General features: G+C 35.0%; 1 protein-coding gene across 5 annotated transcripts in view; it reads left to right on the top strand.

The window, feature by feature from the left end:
* The window catches only part of tbxas1 (thromboxane A synthase 1 (platelet)), a 216708-nt gene that overhangs the window by 1987 nt on the left and 194099 nt on the right, over positions 1 to 20622 (top strand). For all 5 annotated transcript variants that reach the window (XR_012393810.1, NM_205609.2, XM_073929585.1 and 2 more), the window contains 1 exon segment: positions 1384 to 1515. Coding sequence is in view for 4 of the 5 variants with exons in the window: in NM_205609.2 (NP_991172.2) it covers positions 1415 to 1515 (101 nt within the window). In the remaining variant the exon portion in view is untranslated.

Consider the following 20622-nt stretch of genomic DNA (forward strand, 5'->3'; position numbering starts at 1 on the left):
ACATTCAATTATTTTCCTCCAGCTTAGTCTCTTTATTTATCAGGGGTCACCACAGTGGAATGTACCACCAACTTATCCAGCATGTTGGTGGTACCGACAAGTGACTGTTTATTTCAACATATAGCGAGCTACTTCTGGCGACCGCTGTCTAAGTGAACGACAGTGAGCGCTGGCGACCAGGTGGGCTTGTTGAGCGATGTGACAAGGTTGAGAACTTTATGCAAATAAAGAAAACTCATGCCAAAACTGGGAGAACATGTAAACTCTATTTAGAAATGCCAATGGGCCAAACCAGCAACTTTCTTGCTGTGAAGTGACGGTGTTACTCACCGAGCGATCGTGTCACCTTTTTCCTAATTATTATTTTTCTAATTATTATTATTATTTCTATTTTTTTATAATTTCTAATAATTATTATTTTTTTAAATAATATTTTTCTAATTATATTTTTTTCATATGTTTCAATAGCTAAAAATAAATGTTACAGATCTAATAAATGAAAAAATTTCAGCACTTAGTACAATTACACATACAATTTAACATCTTTAATTTTTAGAACGTTTCTCAAATTCTCAAAAGGTAAAACGGATAGGAAAAATTGTGATTATTCGTTAAAAATGTAATAATAATTTTGTCAAATAATGTATTCCATAACTTTCAGCATCACAGAAATCAGAGGGCCCTTTGGTTGTCATTCATTTTTACAATTCCTTCATGTTGTTTCAACACAAATCAATTAATTTACCATAGCTGTTTCTACAAAATTAAGTGGATTGGACATAAAACAATTAAGTTGTGCCAAAAAAAGAAAAAAATGCATTGATACAATTTAACCTAAATAAGTAATTTGAACAAGCAGCAAAAAAAAAAAAATACATTATTAAGTGTATGACAGATGATCGTATAATTTAATGATATTATGGTTAATTGGAGGTATCACGGTGGCACAGTGGGTAGCACGATCGCCTCACAGCAAAAAGGTTGCCAATATGGTTCAAACCGTGGCTGGGCCTGTTGGCATTTCTGTGTGGAGTTTGCATGTTCTCCTTGTGTTTGCGTGGGTTTTCTCCGCGTGCTCTGGTTTCCTCCACAAGTCCAAAAACATGCGCTATAGGTGAATTGGGTAGACTAAATTGTCCGTAGTGTATGTGTGTGAATGAGTGAGTATGAATGTTTCCCAGTGATGGGTTTCATCTGGAAGGGCATCACCTGCATAAAACATATGCGGGGGCCGAAAAGAAAATGAATGAATGAATATTTTAATTGACTTGTCTGTTTTTAAAGATCAGATAAAATTGTTCATCTAAAGGATTTTTTCACTGTGTAGTGCAGTCCTTTTGAACATCAAGTGCATTTAGTTTGTTGTCTCCTCTTTATGTGCAGGAAGAAAACGGTGAGATTGACAGATCCCATCATGCAGCTGTTAGTGGACGGTCTGAAGTGGTTTGGGGTCGAGGCGAGTGGACTTTCACTGACCGTGTGCCTTTTTCTGCTCTTCCTCAGCCTCCTTTACTGGTGAGTCAAACAGTTCGATCTTGAGTTTTCATCACAAACACTGTTTTTTACAGACTCCAATGGCTGTTCTTGTGACCAGTGGTGGAAAGTTTGCACTATTGTCAGATCCAAACAGCTCAGACTTGCTGTTTTTTTGGAATGACCTGATCAAATTCCAATCACATGTGTCTCTGCACTTATCTTTTCAATTTCTTTCCATTCGTATGCAGACAGTCCACATTCAGGTTGTATTTTAGAGTGGCGCAAGGCTAAGTTTGAAGGAAATATTCACTATACAGTATTTAAATATTCACTCAATATTCTTCTGAATTCCTACTATGTTTTATTGTTGCCTAAGGAACACGATAGTAAAGACAAAGGTAAATGACTTTAATAAAACCTTAGAAGCTCCATGTGTCCCTGACAGCACATGATCATAGCTATAAAGCATTCTGTAAATATCTGTATAGTATGAACTCCAAAAAAAAAAAAAAATGTTGCATTTTTCTTTGTGAATTGATTTTAAAACATCAACATGCTCTTTTTAGAAGTGTGCAATATTTATAATACATCATTAACTTACTAAAAAGTATAGCCCAACAGAATGTACTACAAAATTAGACGATTCTTTAGGACAACAGAATTGGTCTTAAAAAAACTGTGATCTTAAAACAAAAGTGCTCTGCATTTAAATGAAGGATTATTTAAAGCGCTGCTTTTATAAAGCAGCGACTCGGGCTTGTGAGACGCTGATTAGAGTTGCAGGTCTGTATTAAGGTTATATTTAGTTTTCTTTATAAGAACAACTTTATTACAGCGTTGGAATCAGTGAATTTAATTACAGCCGTTTTTACAGGGCTTAGTCACACCCTTCCTCCTCTGAAACATTTATATTGTCACCTTTAACAGAGAAAGTGCACCGGATAAAAAGACTTTCTCATGTTATCTATGGTAGCACAAGGCCTCTGGACGCCGAATAGCTTTAAGGTTTATGAATTTTAGCCAGCCTAATATATATATATATATATATATATATATATATATATATATATATATATATATATATATATATATATATATATATATATATATATATATATATATATATATATATATATTTATTTTCAATTTCAAGTCCAAGTTGAGCTTTATTGTCTTTCAACTAGACGTGTGGATATTCAGTGGAATGAAATATTGTGTCTTGCAGGACCATAGTGCTGCATCAATAAACATCATCATAAATATGAACATAATTCTTGAGGTAGAAGCTGTTTTACATCTGTACAGAAAGGACATAGCAGAGCGGTAATCTAACTACTAACTATGCATTTACTGTAACTATACACACTCTGTTAACAATTTCCTGTTGAATCTACAATAAACTACTAGCAGCAGATTGCCAATAATTTACTGTAAATCAAATACAGCAAAAACTACAAAATTTGCATTTGCATTATTTATATTGCTGTATATGTATTTACAGTACAGTATGACTTTACTGTGGAATATACAGTCATTTTCACAATGCAACTTTAAAATACAGTAACATACCAGATAACTGTCCTACAGTAAAATTCAGTTCATTTTGCTTGAATTCAACACAGAGCTAGTTTCATTTAAGGTGAAATACTTCTAGTGATAAATTACTGGAGGCATTTTGTCTTGGTTATCAAGGTAATTCAATTATAGGTTAAATAATGTTTTGAATAATATTTTAATTATTTCAGTATCAGGGAAATATTATAGAGACCTGGCATCTTCCATAAATGTTTTTATCAAGTATTTGAGAAATTATTCTGTTTCTTTCTATTATTCTCTCTCTCTCTCTCTCTCTCTCTCTCTCTCTCTCTCTCTCTCTCTCTCTCTCTCTCTCTCTCTCTCTCGTAATCTATATTAGCAGAAACTTGCAATCTATACATCCAAAAATGTTAAAATGTTAGCGATTTTAAGGATTTTAGTTGATGAATGATTTATTGTCCTTTGAAATGTTCCGGTGCTATATATATATATATATATATATATATATATATATATATATATATATATATATATATATATATATATATATATATATATATATATATATATATATATATACACACACATATATATATATATTAGATGGAAGGGGACTTACTCAATTGTTAACTGTACTTGCTAACAGTAAAATTAATTGTTTGGAATAAATTGTTTGGAATTAAGTTAAAATGATAATTTAAAAAAAACTATCTTAATCTCTTTGTGTGTGTGTGTGTGTGTGTGTGTGTGTGTGTGTGTGTGTGTGTGTGTGTGTGTGTGTGTGTGTGTGTGTGTGTGTGCGTATATGTATGTATGTATGTATGTATGTATGTATGTATGTATGTATGTATGTATGTATGTATGTATGTGTGTGTATGTATGTGTGTGTATGTATGTCTGTGTATGTATGTATGTGTGTGTGTGTGTGTGTGTGTATGTATAGTTGATGTCAAAATTATTAATTTATAAATTCTTTTTTTAATATTTGCCAAGTTCTGCCAATTGAGATATTTTTCAACACATTTCTAAAAATAATAGTTTTAATTACCACTTTATTTTGTCTTTGCAATGATGTTGGTACATAATATCTTCCAAGTCATTTAGCAAGATACTAATATTCAGCTTAGAAATGAATTCAAAGACATAGTTAGCTAAGTTGATTAGAAAGTTAGGTTAATTAGGCAAGTTATGGGACAACAGTGTTTTTTTCTGAATCCAATAAAAAACTCTTAAAGCTTCCGTGAAATACAAACGCACAATGTTTATTTTGCTAGCTCACATTGTTATTCTTAAGGTGAATGATCAATCTGCAAGTAAATTCACAAAAAAAATTGTTTATTTTGGTAATCTTCAATGAAAGTCTGACCATTTTCTTCTACGTTTGGAGTGGTGGTGTTTCTGTTTATGTCAACCTGAGGGCTTCCATAGAAATTGCATTCATTTAGTCCTCTCTTACCGTTAGTTTGCTACTAGAGAATGAAGCGCAAAAGAAAGCCCCACCCCCTACTCAATATTCCGTTTCAGTTTTAAGTTCATTAACATACTGAAATAAAACTCTCAGGCACGTTGATCTCTGCTCTGTCGGCTTTTAATGTTGAAAATTCAACTCAGTTTAACAAAGTGAATTTTACTGACATTTTAGTAGTTTGAAATAATATGAATGTATAAAAAGTAATATATAGAGAAACAAGCCTGTAAAATAAAAATAAAAAAATGTACTGGTAGTTTATTACAAGATTATTGTACTGTAACATACAACACCAACACCAGACAATTTAGCACTTTATTAAAAATGCTAATAAAAGTCACAAGTTTTCAAGGTTAAAAGTTATTGAAAGAAAGATCAAGGTTTCATAATGCAATTCAAAAGCAAAAATAAATGGGGAAAAATACCACCATCACAAAATACAGAAAACTGCTATTACTGTTTCATTTACAGGGACTATAAGACTTTGAAAAAATAAATAGAAAGAAAGAAATATCTTAATATGTGGAAATCAGACCAACTGCTTCTTTTCCCCCTATGGGGTACCAATGCTTCCTTGTTTTTTAACTTTTAGTAGTCTTACACACACTGTTTTTTCAGAACAAGTAAATTCCTGTCTGCTGGCGAAGGCACGACTGTCATTCACAGTGGACTAAAAGAGGCTGGTTATGTAAGGGCTCACTCATTCTGTCACTGTGCAAATGGAGATTTATATCAGGGGATGAAACCTTTCTGCACAGGGTAGCTTTGACAAATTTGTATTTTTTTTTTTAAATAAGGATATCAATGAGCATTCCCAAAGCACAAATAAGCCATATTAGAGGATTAAAACCTGATTTTAGACTTGAATGCACTGTTAAATATAAGCCTTGTTGTGTCCTTGAGAAGCTGCTTGTCAAACACTTACACTTAAAACACAAAAGACACACTGATTTACAAATATAAAAAAAATCACTTTTTAATCAGTAGAGGAGCCAAGACTTTCCTCTGAGGTCATCCCTGTGTAAATGAGACGGCTCGCAAACATTATTTATTTGCGTCAAACTTGCAATTGATACGGCAGAAATTGCAAAAACACATTTCTTTGCCAAGCACTTTTAGCTACTCCAGCTCGCTCCCTTTACCTTTAGACAAAGAATTGATCTTCAGTGCAAAAGGTTACAGCTTATATAAGAAGCCATCTTGAATCAGTAGATGTAAGGGTTTTACTGTGACGGTCTTCAGAGGGTTTGCATTTGCCAGAATAGTGCGGAAAGCGTGATTAGCAGTGAGCTGAACTTCTTCTGAACTCTGTCCCCTTCTGCCTCATTATGCATAAACGCATGATGAGAGGGGACTGGAATCAGCCACTGCGTCACCTACTGGCAAATAGACCTGTTAGGTTTTTAAAAACGCTTCAGAAAAAAGGGATATTTGAATTGACAGCATGAGCAGCTAACCATCTGTTGTTCTGTAAACTGGATGCCAACAAGACTTCATTTTGACAGTTTTTGCTGTCCGCTTTAAAGAGAGTGTTTTAAAAAGTTCATGATTTTGTTTATTAGGTTTACTTGGGTTATATTTTAGCCATTAATTAAATCTGTCATCATAGCTTAATATTTAATATTCATAAATAAAAAAAATATATATACACACATACAGTTAAGTCAGAATTATTAACCCCCCTGAATTATTAGCCCCTTTGTTTATTTTTTTCTTAATTTCTGTTTAAGGGAGAGAAGATATTTTCAACACATTTCTAATTTCTAGTAACTGATTTATGTTATCTTTGTCATGATAACAGTAAATAATATTTTACTAGATATTTTAAGTGACATTTAAAGGCTTAACTAGGTTAACTGGGTTAACTAGGCAGGTTAGGGTAATTAGGCAAGTTATTGTATAATGAAGGTTTGTTCTGTAGACTATCTGAAAAAAAATCTAGTTTAAAGGGGCTAATAATTTTGACCTTAAAATTGTTTTTAAAAAATAAAAAAAATGCTTTCATTCTAGATGAAATAAAACAATTAAGTCTTTCTCCAGAAGAAAAATATTATCAGACATACTGTGAAAATTTCCTTGCTCTGGTAAACATCATTTGTGAAATATTTAAAAAAGAAAAAAAATATTTAAAATAATTAAATAATTTTGACTAATAATTTAGGGCTAATAATTTTGACTTAATAATTTAAGGCTAATAATTTTGACTTCAACTCCAAGTCTTTAAATTAATATCTAAGCTGAATACTAGTATTGTGTTAATAATTCTGACTTCAACTGTAAAAATATATTTTGAAACAAATAGGAGAGATTTGTGAAGACATAAAAAAAATTATATGACTTGACTATTTTTATGTTTATTGGACAATATTTAATTGTCCTGTATTCTTTTCATATTTTCATTACTTTTCACAATTCATTAAAGGTGGTTTTGTGGTTCAACCACAAAAATGAAAATTCCATCATTATTTACTATAATTGTTCCAAACCATCTGGCACGGGGGCTCAGTGGTTAGCACTGTCGCCTCACAACAAGAAAGTTGCTGGTTCGAGTCCCGCTAGACTAGGAGACAATTCTGTGTGGAGTTTGTTTGTTCTCCATATGTTGGCATCAGGGCTTAACTTGTGCTGGAACACGCGGGATCCGGAACTTCTGAAATCTGATCTGGGACCTTATTTTACCGATCTACCTCCTCAACCACCCTCCTCCCCTGTTCACTTTCACTTTCACTTTCTTCCGCGACTCCCCAACCCTCTTCATTTCATCCCCGACGCTCTACCATACTTACGCTATGGGTAAACTGAATAAAACTAAATTGTCTGCAGTGTGTATTGATGTTTCCCAATATTGGGTTGTGGCTGAAAGGGCATCCGCTACGTAAAACATATGCTGGAATTGTATGAAATAGAGACTAAAGGCTGATGTATACTTCTGCGTTGAGCGATGCTTATGGTCCGGCGCAGCTTTCGCACACGTGGCAACAATATGTAGCGCAAGCTCTGTGATTGGTCGGCTTGGTAGCGGTGACGAGTGTGGGCTGGGCCGAGAGCCACACGAACCTGCTGGAGCGAGTGTCGAGTTCCATGAAGGAGCTCCAGTTGGAAACTTTAATTTTGTGTCTACCTTATGGTTAAAGTTTTTGCACGTCCGCTGGTTCCCACCACTAAATTAACGAATTTTAGCTACATTAAGGAAGCATTTAGAAAAAACAGGACCCACAAAGAAACTCAACACTGAGGAACATAAAAAATCTGAGTTATTGCAGAGCAACCCAAACAGCACACAGAGGTATAAATGCACGACTATGCGCAGGACTACGCGCACAATGGAAGTCAATAGTTATGGGATTTTAACATTCTTCGGTATATATCAACAAAAACAAAACTCAAACTGATTTGAAACAAGTAAATACAATGAATTTTGGGTAAAATATCCCTTTGTCACGGAAGGGGACGCTAAAAACAGAGTTGCGGATTCAAATGTAAGATTTATTGACAAGAAGCGTCATACAGTCAAAGGTCGATACAGCTACAAACAGTTTCAAACAAGCAAATCCAAAAAAGTGTTTAACAACAGGCGAAAAACAAATAACATAAAACAAACAAGCAAAGTAAAGATTAGTACACAACAAAATGCGTCGTAATATTAACAGCTCACAAGACTCAGCTCTGATGTGTGTGCGGGCTGTGTAAATAGTCCTCGTACTCAGTCCTTGACAATCCTCCGGTTGTGTGTGTGTAATCAATGGCGATCCGGAACAGGTGTGTCTAAAGTGCATGACGGGACTTGTAGTTCGATAGTGTGGTGTGTGTCTGTGGCTCTCCGGCATTTTGCAGTTGCTGGATCGCTGGTGCTTGTAACAGCCTTTAAGTCAAGTAAATGCTGTCTTTTTCAAATCTCAAAATGTAATTTAATATTAAGCGTTAATCAGCCTAGGTTTGTAAAGTAAAAAAAATACAGATTTGTTATTAATGTATTTATTAATATTTTTTTCATATATCTCTTTTAATATAATGTAATAGCAGACGTGCTGAAATATAATTAGATGCATTTCCTTGATCTTTGTCTCATTTCTCCTTGCCTAAAGGACAACATCCGCTAAAAGTAACCCAGTTTACCCTTCCCTTCCCTCAACGAAGATTAATGCATACATTCCCATTGATCTTTATCTGTTGTTCCTCTGTCTTCATTGCATAAGAAAAAAAAGTGTCTCCTTTCTCATAAAGACTGTGAATTCCCCCATCTGTGAAACCTGAGAAGTTTGTTTTCCTCTCTCATTGAAAAACTTGCTAATCCCCCTCACCTAATGCACTGTGGATATACAGGGGCCTTGTGACCATGACCGATTCTCTCCACTGGCAAGGCTGACTGGATACGATGACATATTCTAATAGATCCTCTCGTAAAATTTAAAAGACAGAGTCGAGTGCGAACCCATCTGTCACCCTTTGGACCGACTGCATAAACAACAGGCAGCGCTTCAGAAAGGTCATGCACTTACAGTATATATGTGACATCTGCCGCAATATCATATGGATGCTTTTTTTGCTTTACTTTACCTCCCCTTCATAAAACAGACTCTTCTGGATTCATTGCAGGAGCCTATTAAAACCTTTAATCCTCGTGCATGACGCTATTAAATCATTTTAAACTTGTGCAAGCTGCCATGGATGTTGGGTTGTGATTCACACAGAATTAAAAATCACCCCCTGTGATCTGTATTTTATTTTTTACACGTTGAAAAGATTCAGATCCTAGCTTTGGCTAAAGTTTTGCCTAGTAACTAAAATGTTATTGACTTTATTCTCACAAGAATGAAGTGATCACTATTGCACGCTTGATCAAAACACTTATAAGTAGGATACACTTTTAAAAAATTTATTAAAAAAGCATTTTTTACAGATCACTCAGATGATTAGGATCAAATAAATTAGAAATTCCAAGGGTTTAGTCAAAGCAGGGTGAATCTGCCTTCAGCTTTTACGCCCCCGCTGTAGTGATGGGAAGTTCGAATCATTTTACTGACTTGGATTTTTGAGTCTCGTTCATCAAGATGAACGAATCTTTTTTCGAGTTATTTCGTTTATTTGGTTCAATTTGCCAAAATATTATTAAAATGTTACAAATTGCTTCCAAACACTGCTACAACTAGCCCAAAAGGTTGATCACAGGACAAATAAGTCATAAATAGAATACTATAAGAAGGAGAAAATAATCATTCAATGTTTACCTGCTCTTTTGTCTATAAAGGTAATGTTGTCTCCTTGCTCAGCTCACCTCTTCATGTCTTCAAATGTCAGGGGTTTATTCACGTTACACTGACAGTCACATATAATCTTAACCAATGCACAGTCTTTGCCGATAGGAGCCATGATCGTTCGTTCATCACGTGACAGAATGACTCAAACCCGAGGACTCGGGTGAGATGAGCGGTTCAATTCTTTTTCCGGCTCTAAACGCGTATGATTGGCCCGTGATGAACGAGTGACTCAGACTAGATAGAGGACTCGAGAGCTGAGCGGATCAATTCTTTTTCCGGCTCTAAATACGTATGATTGGCTTCTGCCAATGTGGTGAAGACTTGAAATTAAGGATACTACCTGCACAAATGTGCGCACGCGCGGATGAACGAATCACTCCCTGAGAGGACTCGTAGTTCCCGAGTCATATTGAAGATTCGTTCAAAATAAACGAATTGTTCATGAACGACCCATCACTACCCCGCTGCTGAAATAATCTTCCAGAAATGATCAGATGTGCTCCAACATTAGGCACATTACATTAGCTATGCCTTTACTGAATAAGCACTCTGCTACGCCCGACTTTTTCATTCTTTTATAACCTGTTTTAACACATTTCAATCGGTTTTAATCATTTTTAATTCTTTTAATAATTTGTTGATTTCTTGTTTCTTTTATTCATGGTTGTGTAAAGCACTTTGAATTACCATTGTGTATAAAATGTGCTATTTAAATAAACTTGTAGGTTATAGGTTTGCTGTGGCAATATTGACTGAGTGGTGCTTTATTGTAGATTCTGTTCTAAACTTATAAGGCAAATAGTTCTGGTTGGGATCAGTTTTAGAGTCAACAGATTTCCTACATGATTGCTTCCATCTCAGGGATGGTTGCTGTATTCCAATTCACTTACCATGCCCTAAATATAAGCACTCTTTTCTGAAGCGAACGTACCTTGCCTTGCCTTGCCTAATGGTAGAGTTGGCAATTTTAGGACATATTATGTCATAATTGCTGAACAGTCCGTTCAGTTGCTTAGTTACATGCATCTGTCACCATTTAAACAGCCCAGTCAATCATCTTGTCACACATTTAACATCCCTCACTTTTTTATTATTGAGTTCCCTATTGAAATCAAGAAGCTTGTTGTTTCGTTGTTAATATGCAATTTCATGCAGATAAATGTCTTCATGTGCTTGTGTAATGATGCATTAATTAATAATCATTCAAACTCCTTTAACAAAAACCTCTGTACTTAACTGTTGGTCTTGCTTTATTCATTCATTCATTCATTCATTCATTCATTCATTCATTCATTTTGCTTCACCTATTTCAGAGGTCACCGAATGAACCGCGAACTATTCCAGCTTATGTTTTATGCAGCAGGTTTTTTTCAACCGCAACCCAGTATTTTGAAACAGCCATACACATTCATTCAGACACATACACTTTGGACAATTTAGTTTATTTAATTCACCTATGGCGCTTGTTTTTGGACTGAGGGGGAAACCGGAGCACAAAGAGGAAACCAACATAAACACGGTGAGAACATGCAAACTCCACACAGAAATGCCAACTGACCCAGCTTGGACTTGAACCAGCAACCTTCTTGCTGTAAAGTGACAGTGTTGACCACTGAGCCACCGTGCCGACCATGCCATGTTTGATGTTTCTTTAAACTTTTTCTAAACTAATGGAATCCTCGTCCTATCAGCAATATCTTATAAGTGCACTCAAAAATGATGTTTGCTGTTTGTTTAAATTATTTATTTAACATGAGCTCAATCAAATTTTTTGTGGGGTCAACTTACAGTTTTTCTCAGTCGCTTTGGTGCATTTCTCACAACACCAGTGCATTTTTGCACAACAGTTAATGCATTTCTCAAAACTATTAGTACAAACTGCAAAACCTAGCTGATAACCTGCAAAAGCGCGTCACATGCTCAAAATGGATAGTTCATTCCTCAAAAGCAAGTATTCATGTCAATCAAAGTGTCAGTGTCATCAAAATAAAAAGTCCTGACACCATTGTTTATGAACAAGATAGTCAAATGGCTTTGTCATGTTTTCATTGTAATAGTTTACTCTGGACATTTTTTTAATGCAAAAAAGTCAGATTTTGGTGACACTTCCTGAAAATGCTCAAGACAGCACTGTACACTATTAGCACAGCCATTTGAAAACTACAGCAAAGTTAGACATCACTGCATTTAGTGAGGTATCTTGAGTACAAGACACTGAATATGTATGTTTCACATTTTTACTGCAGATGCTTGTTGCAATTCTAATTTATTCACAGCATTGTGCAAAAGAATTAATACACTCTTATTTTCAACAAGCATAAGCTTTCTTTGGGTAGCGCTGTGCACAACTGTAAACAATATTGCAGGACATATTGGAACTGAACCTACAACATACACAGGTTTATAAATCATTCATGAAATTGTTCAATTTAGAAGACATTTTCAGAAAAATAAAGATTTAATTTTTTTTATATAAAATTGGCTTGACAGATTTTGACAACTAGTTCAACATTTTTGTATGTTTTGACTCAAGTAATGAAATGAGAACTATTAGTTTTATATGGAATGACTATTCAGCATTTACAAGTTTAGTTAATTTTGACTGACGTGACATAAGCAAATGATAATGTTATAAATAGCAGAGAGCGGTATGAAAACAATTGATGCATGTCCAAAAGCATCTGCAATTTGTTGGAAGGAATGAGAAACTGCTACTATGATGTGCACAAATGACTAATTGTTTTGAGAACTACATTAACTGTTGTGCAAATGTAAATAGTGTTGTGAGAAATGCACCAAAGCCACTGAGAAAAACTGTAATTGCTTTATGTCCAATCTACTTAAGTTTGCAAAAACGAATGCTATTTTAATTCTTTTATGTTATCCCAACATAAATTGATTGTGTGGAACCCATTTTTTTACAGTGTGTGTGTGTGAGTGTTTTACAGTGAATTAGTACAATTAGTGCATTAACACAATTTATACCGGAAGTAGCAGTCACTGACTGTGCATTCACACTGAAGGCAGCGAGAGCTGTCGACAACACTGTCTGCTTTCACAACTCCAGCGGCGAGAGCGTCAAAATTTGCTACATTGATGTTGTATTTAAAGGAGCCGTTGCAGCATATCAGCAAATCACTTACATTCCCGCATAAAAATGAGCTTTCTAGTGTGAAACGCCTTTTATCAAATTCATATAACTTGGGAAGATCCAGCTGTAGCATGTGCTGTGGCATATAAAACATAAAAATATAAATATATAAAACATATAGAAGATTTAATTCACATCAGTAACTCACCAGTAACATTTTTTTATTTAAATCCATGTAAGAAAACATCGTAAATAATTTTAAATCTGGCGCTTATCACTGTCGGCTCCCATTGAAAATTAATGAATTCTGGCTCCTTTTACATTCTCGCCACCTTCGGTGTGAACACACGGTTACTGTGAAGCGATCAGTACCCTATTGAGACTTGAAAATACAGTATTTGAAAGCATAATTCAAGATGGCTGACATAGGAAAATTGTCATTCATTTGATTAAGTATGACCCATTGAATCAAAAGAGACCAGTCTTTTCATTTGCAACGCTTTTAATTGTTAAACGCTTTCAGAAATTCACTTTCGCTTTCAGAAATGACACAGAAAGTCACTCTTCCACGATTTGACTGTCCAATTTGTATTCTGTAAATGTTGTCTGCATAGTCTAAAAACGATCTAGGTTGAATGTCTTAAAAGTTGTACAAACAATCTTGGAATAGAAAATTGTTTTTAAAATTTGAACTTTGAAATTTGGCTACATGTGTAAAAAACATACATGCAATTTTGGACGGTTACTGGCAGTAGAGCGATTGAGTTAGAAATTCAATTTGCTGTGATAAATGTTCAGACTATTTCTATCTGGGGGGGGATTGTGTAGAACCCAGCATTTTATTCCAGGTTCATTTTTATTTACTCATTTGTTTAAAGCAGGTCACACACCGCATGCGCCGCTCAAGCCGCCTTTCCACTGCACACGGCAAGCGAAAGACCGGAAGTCATTCATTTTCAATGGAGAGTAGTCAGGGAGCTGCATGGAGTTCCGATCATCTCTGTATGCAGAAAATTCAGATCTGATTGGAGCTGCGGATTAATTAAAATACTAGAATTTCTGTGACTTGACTGTATGCGACCTGCCGACCGGATGTGATGTACAGTATTCCAGTGTTGTCCTAGCAGGTCTGTGCATACGAGATGAGAAATACTAGCTTTTTTAGTTATTTTTGGACTAAAAAAATAACCTTTCCACTGAACACGACATTTGGACATGACTGTCGGAATACGTCCCCTTGTGGCAGTCGCACAGAATTTTCAGTTTTGTCGTATACTATACAATGAGAGAGAAGCTGTTTTCACAGTGTCCGTAATAAAGGAGTGCAAAAGCAAGAGCCTTTATTCTCTGTGCGTTCACCATGGTTAAATGAATGAATACTAGAAACTCATAGACCGCAAAAATTTTTTGGGAAAATGTGGAGACAACATAAAAAAATATATTTTTTATTACTAATTTCTGAACACAAATGTTTTTTTTTTTAATATAGACTTTTTCTGATTCAAAAAATAACAAAAAATAAAAGAGCATTTCTCATCTTGAGTGCACGGACCTGCTTGGACAACACTGGAATTCATCACATCCGGTCGGCTGGGTGTATATGGTCTAGTCGCAGGAATTCAAATATTTAAACAAATCCACAGCTCAATTCAGATGCGAATTTTCCGCATACGGAGATGATCGCAACTCCACACAGCTCCTGGACTACTCTCCATTGAAAATGAATGACTTCTGTTGTTTCTTGTTTGTCGTGTGCAGTGGAAAGGAGGCTGAAGGCAGCATCAGTGCCATGCTGCGACGTGCATATGACAGTTGGAAGTAAAGCACACCAGACGCGCACATTCGCATGTTATTTAAAATGAAACCAGATGGCGCTCTGTGGCGTTGCAGAAATAAGAAGTGTCCTGAGTTGTAACTGGACGCCATGTACAGCTGCTGACTTGTACTGTCGGTGTGGGTACCCTGATAGAAATCAATGTTTAGATTTCTAAAATGCATTTTATTCGTTGTGCGACACGCTTAAGGTAAGTGCTTGCAAACTATTTATATGGGCTGAATTTAAACAAACAAATTAAGTTGAACATTACTAAATTTAGTTTGTTTGTTTCAATTCAGCCCAGTTTGCAAGCACTTACCTCAAGAAAATTTTGTCAATCCAATGAATCATTTTTTACTGTGTGCATCCCTAAATGCTAGTTTCAGTCAGTCTTTCTCTCTAGCCTCACTGCAGTGAAATCCCACAGTGCTAGATTGTCTGTTCCCTCTGGGTTCCCAGCCGCCCAATCTGACTATCTCTGCCCTCCGATGTGAAAGTAGAGGCTGAGCGCCGACCATTCTGTGCTGATTGCATCAAGCTGTGGACAGCTGACTTGGCAGCAAGGCACTTGCACACACTGTTTGACTTTCTTTGTCATTGGCCAGCCCGTAGAATAGTTATTGTTTAATTGAGGGCCGTTGGACAGCTCATCCATCACAGATGTTAATCATATCAAATGCTCGCACCTCCCTGAGAAGCTGCTACGCTCCTCCGTTTCCACAGTGACGGGCACCTAATAAATCTAAATATGGTAATCTACTCTAATTTCACCCAGATCCACCCTCTGCTGTAAATGAGCTCGCCGTGCAAGACCGCCGCTAAGATAGGCCCACTAATATGGAAATAGAGTACCCTAGCATACACCATTAAAGTCTGTAACCAGATTGTCTTGACACCTCATGCTGCATTTATGCGGAGGGAGAGTTATGCGCAGATTAAATCTCAAATTGCACAATTGTTATTCGATTATTAAGTGACGAAAGTCAGCAGTTGCTTTCGTCAGGTTCTCGCTTCAGTTTTGGTCGTATGTAAAGCGACTTACGAGCCCTCCCGTAGCTTGCATTAATTGACTGGCGTTATATGACTTTACATTCGATCATCTTTCCTTCGCTTTGATTTATTATCATTTTTTTCTGCCTGTGGAGTCTTATGGGATTAATGAAGTACCAGTGGAGTCTTGGAGATATTTCTACTGTAGCCATAGGATTTAAATTATGAATAAAAAGAGAGAAATGCCTGATGGTAAATCATACTAAACGTTTACTATTTTAGGTTCCGTTAGGATTATCTAAATGATTTACATTTGATAAATGCCAGAATATTGAGAGAATTGTTTTTGAGAATTTTTTTTTATTAATTTCCAGACAGTCAAAAGTTTATATACATTTCCTTGGTATTTTTTTAGCTTTGCTTTTATACTGTATAACTTTAGTCAAATGTTTTGGGTATCCTTCCACAAACCACAATAGTTTGAAGGAATTTTGGCCCATTCCTCCTGACAGAACTGGTGTAACTGAGTCAGATTTGTTGGCTGTCTTACTCGCACAAGCTATTTCCACTCTGCCCACAATTTTTTTAATAGGATTGATATCAGGGCTTTGTGATGGCCATTCCAAAACATTCACTTTATTGTCCTTAAAGCACATTTTAACTAATTTAGCAGTATGCTTAGGGTTATGGTGTGTTTGAAAGATCGATTTGTGGCCATGTTTTAATTTCCTGGCTGATGTCTTGAGATGTTGTTTCATTATTTCTACATAATGTTCTTTCTTCATGATGCCATCAATGATGTGAAGTTGAACAGTCCCTCCTGCAGCAAAACAGCCCCACAACATGATGCTGCCGCCCTCATATTTCACAGTTGGGATGGTGTTACTAAGCTTGTAAGCTTTCCCCTTTGTCCTCCTAATGTAACACTCTTCATTATAGCCAAACAGTCCCATCTTATTTCCACCAGACCACGGAACATGTCTCCAAAAATTATTCTTTTCCCCAGTGTAATTTAGCTTATTGTAATCTGGCTTTTTTTGTTGATTCTGGCTTGTTGATTTTCCCATGTTGTCACAAAAGGAAGAAGTGTGTTTGAGGTTTTCCTAAAATACTAGTCTACAGTTGTGCCTCCAATTAACTCAAATGTTGTCAATTAGGCAATCAGAAACTTCCAAATCCTTGACACCATCATCTGAGGTTTTTCAGATGCATAATAATCGCATGATATGTAAACTTGACCTTAAAGAAAAGTAATAACAATGTCTCAAAAAATATCTCTCTAATATTCTGCTATTAAGTGTAACAGAAACAAATTTGATAATCCTAACTTTCCTAAAAGAGAAAAAGTTTAGTCACATAAACATCTGACTTTTTTTAAATGTGCCTTTTTATGCCGTTTCTGTAAACTTCAGGTTTCAACGGTATCTTTTCATGAAATTATAGTAGACGCAATTTGAAGTTTCAAAAATATGAACAATCATGCTATTCTGCTGTGGCCAGCCTTGGTTAATAAAGGGTCTAAGCCGAAAAGAAAATTAATAGATATGAGTTTTGTGAGACAAAAATTGAAGTTGTTTTTCACTTTCAGCGGGTTGTTATCTGACATAATCATGAAGTCAGTGAGTTGTAAATTATAGAAAATTATGAATAAATCATCCAAGCATATTTGACCGAAAAAAGCAGCAAAAAGAAAAGCTTGTTTACAAATAAAATCTTTCACTAAAACTGAATTTAAGAATTTGATTGAACATTACATCTTCAGTATAGAGTTGGCATTATAGATTGGAATGATTATGTTTAAAGTGTAAAGTTCTCTCATATACTTAATTCTAATAGGCAGTTCACTAAAAAATTAAGATTACTCACTAATATCTTTCAAAAACGTACCTTTTTCTGCAGTACATTTAATGACAACATTTTTTCTGATTTTGATTGTGATGTAAGAATGGACATCTTTTGAAAAGCTGCTTTAGAACAATAATTATTATGAAAAGTGCTGTACAAATAAACTTGAAATGAATCAAAAGGTTTTAAACAATTGCACTGGTTGCTTAATGCATTTACACTTTGGAGATTAAAGCTTAAAAAATTACTTTAAAACACGTCGCAGTATCAAACATATTGTTTCTGACTGCGCTAAAAGATTTTTTAAGTGTGAAGAAAACCCAGAAAACTGCATTTGCTAATCATTATTTAGTGAACCATTGAGTACATTTTGCTAAACATAAAATGAGAAGTTTGGAAGAATTGTACTGGAAACTTCTTTTCATGAAAATACACTGAAAGGAGACTTAAAAGTATCAAGTATCATAAACATGGTCTATATGACTTGTGTGTTATATTACACGATTTTTCTGTGATGCGATTTGTATTTTTTATGATCTCAAGTGGACTGTTAACCAACCATAACATTGTCAGTGATTTGTAAACCAAATCATGAATCAATCATTTATACAATAGATTCATAGAGAAGATCGAAAGAGTAAAATTAAAAAAACAGTTTGTTCACATATCAAATCTCTTGCATGATCTTCAGGAGAATTAGGGCATATTTAAAGTGGTCTTAAGGCATCATTTTAAATTAAATGAACTAAAAAATACATTTAAAAAACAATTTTTACTGGCAAAGTAAGTTATTTTCCTTAAAATTACATAAAAAATCTAATGCTTTAAGTTAATAAAAAATGGTTCATACATTCATAAAAATAGTTTGATGCTTGTTTAAACTATTTATTTAAAATAAGCTGAATCAACACAATTTTTGATTTCAGTTTTTTTTGTGACTACTTAGTAATTTTATGTTCAATCCACTTAAATTTATAAAAGCAACTTTAACGAGTTGTGTTGGGACAACATGAAGGAATTGTGTGGAATCCAGCATGTTTTAAAGTGCATGACTCACTTGATATTTTGAATATTCACTTAAAAAATTTAATTTTCTGTTTGTTAATACAACTTAATTAAAATAAGCTATAACAACACAATTCTAGGGAGTTTTTTTTGGCGGGGAGGACTTAATTGTCTTATGCTCAATACTAGGGATGGGACAAGATCTGGTATGATGAGATCTTGTGAGATTAAATCGTGACAAGATTTTTCTTTAAGGTAAAAAGTTGTCTCATGATATTATGATAGAGCCTGAGGGTGTAATTAGCATTGAAAATTGGAAGCAGGAATGGATTTGATCTGCAAATCAAGTGCTTTGCACACACCTGGAAACCCAAACTTTTCCTCAGAGTTTCTTGAACGTGTGACGTAACCGCTTATTCTTTTACTAGAGTTCAGGGGCTGCCGTGTCTAACAGAGGCTACAACTGCCGCCACACACATTATGGTTCATAACCATTCGATGAAATATCACTTCAGATATGCTTAAAGTCATAATCGTCGTAAACACAAATGGAATTAAGGCATGAATTATTCAGTCGCATTATTGAAGTGCAGATATGTCAAACGCATAATCAAACTATTTACATTGTGAATAATATGTATTTTGCATCAGGATAAGACATATACACACAGCTGTTTGACACTATTCTCTGCACCTACCAAGTCAGTATAGGTCCACAGACAGACACATCTCTAAATGTGCACACACACACACACGCGCACGCACATGCACGTATGCGCGTCCGGCTGGGGGTTTTATATCTCTTATACTAAATGCTCTGAGTGAACAAATTAGCCTACATCTATATTGGTTGCAAAAAAATTGTACACCATTTGTACCAAAATTTAAATAAATCTTAAAGGATTTTTTTTAAAGTTCAATTTGTGGAAAAGAGTTCAATTTCTCCTGTGAAACTGTACAGGGGGGTAGCCAGTCAGCAGAGTTTATAGATAAATATTTCGCATTGTTTGCATGTGCTTTATGGCATGTAATTCATCAAAATAGAAGTAAAATACCGTTCATTACAATGTTTTTAAAAGCACCTAAGTTTGTGATTTTTTTGTTGTATTTTGTTGTATTTTTTATTTATATATTGGCAAATATTATATGTAAAAAGACTATTTTCTATTCACATAGGCTATTAAAAACTATTTTGCAGTGTTTTCACGTCCTTTACTGCGTATAATTCATTAAAATAGAAGTAAAATAACATTTTAAAAAAGCACCTAAATGGTTTTGCAATTTGTCTTTTTTTCATTTGAATAAAAGATTTTTCCGTTCATATATTTCATCATTGAAGATTTGTTAACAATTTTGTAAAAAATCTCGTCTCGTTCTCGTGAACCTAATCTTGTGTCTCGTCTTATCTAGTTGAGTAAGCGTCTCGTCACACCCCAACTCAATACACTTAAATATGTAAAAACTAATAAGTTAGCCTAATTGCTTCATGTTGTCTCATGTTACAGTCATCAGCGATCTAGCTACAGCAGATCACTGGAGAACCTTCACTTGCACTCCGACTACAATTCTGCCACCACACAAACTACAAATCCTGTCATGCACCTAACACACACCTGTTTCTGTTTTTACATTGATTGCATTCACACAGCCGGAGGATCATGATAAACTGATTACATGGACTACACAACACTTGCACACACACAGGGCTGAGTCTTGTTCCTATAACCATTATGAAACATTTTTCCTTGCCTTGTTTTCACATGCCGTGTTTGACTGCTTTTTTTGATGACTCTTTTGGATGGCCCCTTCTGTTTGCTCCTGTTATTGATTGTGTGGATCTCAGCATTTTTTTACAGTGTTCCCAAGTCATTTGATGAAACAAAAACTGAAATTATCGACATCAATTACTAGCAGTGGACTGTTAACCAACATGATCGTCGAGCTCAGAACTGAATCAAATAAAAAATGACAGCAAAATGCTTAAGAGAGTCAAAATCATGACTTAAAATTCATTCTGTTCCTCCCATGGCTTCAGAGGACTTGGAATATCGTCATACTGATTGTTTATATGAAACTACATCCATTTTGAGACTCATTTTTAAAGGCTTACTACTTTTCCACAGCAATTCAGTGAATC

This window comes from Danio rerio, chromosome 18, assembly GCF_049306965.1.
Source record: "Danio rerio strain Tuebingen ecotype United States chromosome 18, GRCz12tu, whole genome shotgun sequence".
Lineage (NCBI taxonomy): Eukaryota > Metazoa > Chordata > Actinopteri > Cypriniformes > Danionidae > Danio > Danio rerio.